The following is a 5228-nucleotide window of genomic DNA, read 5'->3' on the forward strand; positions in this document are numbered from 1 at the left end:
TTTTACAGATACTTGATTGACGGCACGGAAGTCGATGCAAAAACGGTATTTTCCGTCTTTCTTCCTGACCAATACTACCGGTGAACTCCACGGTGACTTGGAGGGTTCAATCACTCCCTCAGCCAGCATACGGTCTACTTCCTGACCGTATTCTACCTGTTTTCAGGTAGACGGTGTTTTCTTCAGGTAAACAGTGTTAAATTGACAGTACAATAATTTCGATTCGGTTCAGGACAGAAATTGGTTAGATGCATTTGATTAATAGGCGGATATACTCAGTTGAAATGTGAAACAGTATCCTTTATTGGTATTCCTTACAGAAATAACAGATTTTTCAGACAGTTTTAACAGGTTTGATTTATATTTAATTGCATGTTGAACGGATGAAAATCTGTAGATACAATATTTCGGTCAACGGTGGTGCCTGTACGGAATTTGAACGGAATTGTTACGGTGTAATCGGTTATAACTAGGTTAGTGACGGGCTTCAGTTGTACGTGATTTCTCCTTGCTATTGTCCTTGGCCTCACGGAGTTCTCGACATCTTGGACAGGCACGGAGGGCTAATTCCCTACTGGTTGGCATGCGGAACTTGTTCGATTTCTTCCGGGGTGGTTCAGATTGGGTGGATGCGCTGGGGATATCACATTGGACGGCAGCCTCTCTTTGACGGTGATGAGACTGACAAGAACAATTTCTGGTTAATGTACCTAGCAGGCCGCAACTGCTGCAGAAGAGAATCGGGGTACCGGTGCAGTGTGTTCGACTGTGCTCCCCTTGGCCACATCTCCAACACATATTAGGTCGAAGCTCCAAGTAGACATTGGGCCCCATTGTGCCAACTGTACGTACTCTGGCTGGAATCTTGGTTGTTATCTGAGCTGGACGGATATTATGTCGATGGATGTCATGTTGACGATTATCCGGTTGATGGCTATTCGCTTGTTTGGAAATCTTCCCCTTGTTTATGAAATAACGTTTATCTTGCTTACAGGTGTTTCTCTTTTCAGCTGGAATGTCTATCTCCATTGCACTCTGCCTCTGAGTCGGAACGGCCGCCTGTTGTAGTTCCTGCTTCCTGGGTGGTGATGTGGAACGGTCAGTGACAGCGGAAGAGGTGTTTGGTTTGGGGCGACCAAATGCTTTGAGTGCCCCCAAAGGCAACGGCACAGGACGGGGAGGAGATTCCGGTTCCTGGTCTTTTAATGGATCGACAAGACCCAGCTCCTCGTCAAGTCGTTCCAGGAAGTCTGAGTCGCTCATGTTGCAGCCGTCTAACGGTATTCTGAAAAGAGGTAAGATCATTAATACCTGGTATTTTCATTTCTATACGGTGAACACACGGTTTGACTGGCGCAAATCTTTTTTTTTTTTTTTTCAGGAAGATAATTCTTACGGATTCAATCTACTGGCACCCAGAGACGGCGGGCAGTGCCGGAGGGAAACCTGAGCTTCAGCCGGAGCCGGCGTCTGCCCTCGACTGTGGTTGGTATCAGGGCGATGACCTCAGTCCGAAGACTGGGTGACCACAGACGGGGGTTCGGTTGAGCCTGGATCTTGGATGCTAGCCTTGATGGTCAAATCAGTGTCTTCCCTGGTGCTGGCGGTTCCTGTGGGACGGGAGACAGTTGGGGTGGTGGCGTTAACGGAGCAGCTGGTGGAAGCGGTGCTGGCCTCAGTGTGGACACCGGTATCAGTGGGGGTGGCTGAGCTACGGTTTCAACTAACAGGACGGTATCGGTTCCAGGCCACTCCCACTGTGCAGCAGGTCTCCGGTGGGACGGGTTATCCTGGAGCAAACCTTCGATGTACCATCGGACGGGGAATCTCAACCGCTCCATCTCCGCCGGTATTTGTCGTCCAGGGATGAGGCCCAATGCTGTTCCTCCTCACCCTGACGGCACGGTAGGCCGGTCGCCACCTCTACGGCCACTAACCCCAACGCCCACAGGTCGACGGACGTGTCATACGGCTCTAGCCTGCGCTGTTCCGGTGCCCAGTACACCATGGTCCTGCTGGCTCGGTAAGCAGGGGTTGGGCGGTGGTGAGTGTTTCGGCCAACCCAAAATCTGCCAGCAGGAATCGACACCGGCGGCGTAAGATATTGGCTGGCTTGATGTCTCGGTGTACTATTTGCCGACGATGACACTCCGTCACGGCTGCTGCTAACTGCGGCATCACGCGGAAGAACCGAGACGGCTGGTTCCTCGGCCCTTCTCGACGCAGGAAGGCATTTAGGTCCTCGTCGCACAGAGGCATCACCATAAAAAGGTAGTCTGCCTCTATGATGGCCTCTTGCAGGGGTATTATATTTGTATGTTCTAGGGACCTGAGTATGTCGACCTGGATGGCGTGGTGAGTCAACATAGTCCTTTTTACCGCCACTGTTTGGCCGTGTCGTTGGCCTCTATAGACACGCCCAAAGCTGCCTTCTCCAAGGATCTCCCCCAGGTGTAAATGTTCCATCTGAAACATGTTAACTAGACACCTTTTGTCTTATGGAACACTGGTTCTGGTTGGCCGAGCAACTACAGTTATTCAGATAAACAGGTAAACGGAAAATAATAATATAATCGGTAACGGAAGAAATATATACATATATATATTCGGTGACGGAAAAATAATGTATATTCGGTAACAAAAAAAAACTATAACGGGTTCCCTCCTTTCAGAGGTTACTTCTATCGAACGGTTAAAGGATCATGACAATAATATATTATGCATGAAATGGTTTTAAATCTTTGATATGTTTATTAGTGATTTTTCTACCCTCTGTATCTTTCAGGTCATAGACGACAGGTGAAACAACTTTAACGACGGTAAACGGTCCGGAAAACTTCGGAGCCAACTTGGCGGCGAAACTGTCAACGGCCGAGGATAAAGGACGGTCTCGGCGTAGAACTTTATCTCCCACATGGTATCGGATTTCTCTTCGTCGAAGATTGTAGTGGTGAGCCTGTTGCTGGAAGGCACGGTACAGTTTAGTACGGACGAACTCATAAGCCTCCTGGAGATGTTTGATCTGTTGAGTACGGTAAGTCATGTCTCTGTTTTCTTCTTCTGTACGGTTGGATTCTCCGTTCATTTCATTATTGTGGGGGTTTGTCGAATAAATCGCCCTCGGGACTTCTAGTTCCCTTCCATAATTTAAAAATGCCGGTGTAAATCCAGTAGACTCCTGTTTAGCGGTGTTGATGGCAAACGTTAACTCTCCTATCTTTTCATCCCAGGTTCGTTGATCGGCTTCACAAAACTGTGCTATCATGGTCTTCAGGGTACGGTTAGCTCTTTCTACAGGGTTGCACTGAGGAGTATACGGTGGTGTGAAACGGTGAGCAATGTTCAGCTCTCGGAGACTGTTCTTGAATAGTCTGCTGTCGAATTGTACTCCATTGTCGGATACTACTAGTTTTGGGCAACCGTATTTCAGGATGACTTGTTCGTAGAGGGCCGAATAAACAGTTTTGGCGGTGGCTTTCCGCAACGGACGACACTCTACCCACTTTGTGAACCGGTCTTGCATTACCACGATGTAGGAGTTTCCCTTTTTTGACCGTGGCAATGGTCCAACTATGTCCGTGGATACTTCTTTGAACGGCGCATCCGCCATTCGGTGTGGTTGCATCTTGCCAGGGGTTTTCTGTTGCGAAACTTTGTACTTTTGGCACGATGTGCAGTTCCTCACGTATTTCGCAATGTCTCTAAACATCCCTGGCCAGTAATAATTTCTGGCTATCCGTGCAATCGTCTTAGCAATCCCCATGTGACCTGCTAGTTCTGAGTCGTGGTTTTCCTTCAATACTTCGGTTCGCTGTTCGGTCGGTACACAGAGTTTCCAGGGTTGGCCGGTTCCATCTTCTGTGAAGTCGGATGAGTCCCAGAAATGTCGTAACAGTTTTTCATTTTCAACGGCGTAGTCAGGAAAATTTGCTGGGTCTTTTTCCACCTCCTGTAACTTTTTGTTTTACCATTTGCACTGGGTTGTTTCTATCTCGGACAAACATACGGAATCTAGGGACGGCAACGGGTTTCGGGACAGGCTGTCGGCTACTTTGTTCATCGATCCTTTACGGTACTGGACTTCGAAGTCGAATTGCTGAAGGAAAACGGCCCATCGAGCAATTCTTCCGGACGGTGACTTGATGGAGTTTAGCCATTTCAGACTCATGTGATCGGAAATTACTGTGAAATGGAATCCTTCTAGGTACGGTCGCAGTTTCTCTATGGAAAATACTATGGCGAGACATTCCTTTTCTGACACTGAGTAATTTTTCTCTGCGGAGTTTAGTGTTCGGCTCACATAGGCGATTACTCTCTCCTCTCCATCGATCACTTGTGTTAGGGAACCTCCAAGGCCCATGTCACTGGCGTCAGTTTGCAGAACGAACGGTTGGGTGAAGTCTGGACAAGCCAGTATCGGAGATTCTGTGAGTTTTTGTTTCAGAAGCTCGAAGGCCTTCTGCTGGTCTTCTCCCCATTTCCAACGGTGTTTCTTCTGCAGTAATCGAGTCAACGGAGAAACTAAATCGGAGAAGTTCTCTATGAAACGACGGTACCAGCTGGCAACTCCAAGAAATCGACGCAGTTCTCGGACGGTTTTCGGTATTGGCAAAGACACTATCGAAGAAACTTTGTCGGGATCGGTACAGATGCCATCGGAGGTGACGACATGTCCAAGGTATTTTAGGGATTTTCGCACAAAGTCACACTTGTCGGGGTTGAGACGATGATTGGCTTCTCTCAACCGTCGGAATACTTCTCTCAAGTTCTCCAGGTGCTCCTCGAAAGTTTCCCCTAGGACAACTATATCGTCCAGGTAAGCGAACGCTTCCGGCTCCATTTCTGGGCCAATGACGGTGTCTAGGAACCTCTGGAAGGTGGCTGGGTTTGCATGCAAACCGAACGGCATCACGGTGAACTGGAACAGTCCCCTTCCCGGAACTGTGAAGGCAGTAATCGGACGGCTCTCCTTTGCTAATGGTATCTGCCAGTATCCTTGTTTCAGGTTCAGCGTGGAGATGTACTTCGCTTTTCGGAGTTTATCCAGAATCCCAGAAATGTACGGCAAAGGGTATGCATCTTTCACAGACACTTGGTTAACAGCACGGAAGTCGATGCAAAAACGGTATTTTCCGTCTTTCTTCTTGACCAATACAACAGGTGAACTCCACGGTGACTTGGAGGGTTCAATCACTCCCTCAGCCAACATACGGTCCACTTCCTGATTG

The 5228-nt window shown here is 48.4% G+C and overlaps 1 protein-coding gene across 1 annotated transcript; it reads right to left on the minus strand.

Annotated features, from left to right (window-relative positions):
- Nucleotides 1-368: 368 nt before the first annotated feature.
- On the minus strand, nt 369-1527 carry LOC123311862. Its single transcript, XM_044895966.1, has 2 exons — nt 1397-1527; nt 369-1285 (listed from the first exon to the last, which is right to left on the minus strand). The coding sequence occupies exon 2, from the start codon at nt 1261-1263 to the stop codon at nt 475-477; it is 789 nt and encodes a 262-aa protein (XP_044751901.1). The 5' UTR covers nt 1264-1285; nt 1397-1527; the 3' UTR covers nt 369-474.
- Between the last annotated feature and the right edge of the window lie 3701 nt (nt 1528-5228).

Source organism: Coccinella septempunctata, chromosome 4, assembly GCF_907165205.1.
Source record: "Coccinella septempunctata chromosome 4, icCocSept1.1, whole genome shotgun sequence".
Classification (NCBI taxonomy): Eukaryota; Metazoa; Arthropoda; class Insecta; order Coleoptera; family Coccinellidae; genus Coccinella; species Coccinella septempunctata.

Bases quoted from the DNA above. Each gene is read 5' to 3' on its own strand.
- LOC123311862 (XM_044895966.1), bottom strand. From the start codon at position 1,263: ATGAGCGACTCAGACTTCCTGGAACGACTTGACGAGGAGCTGGGTCTT.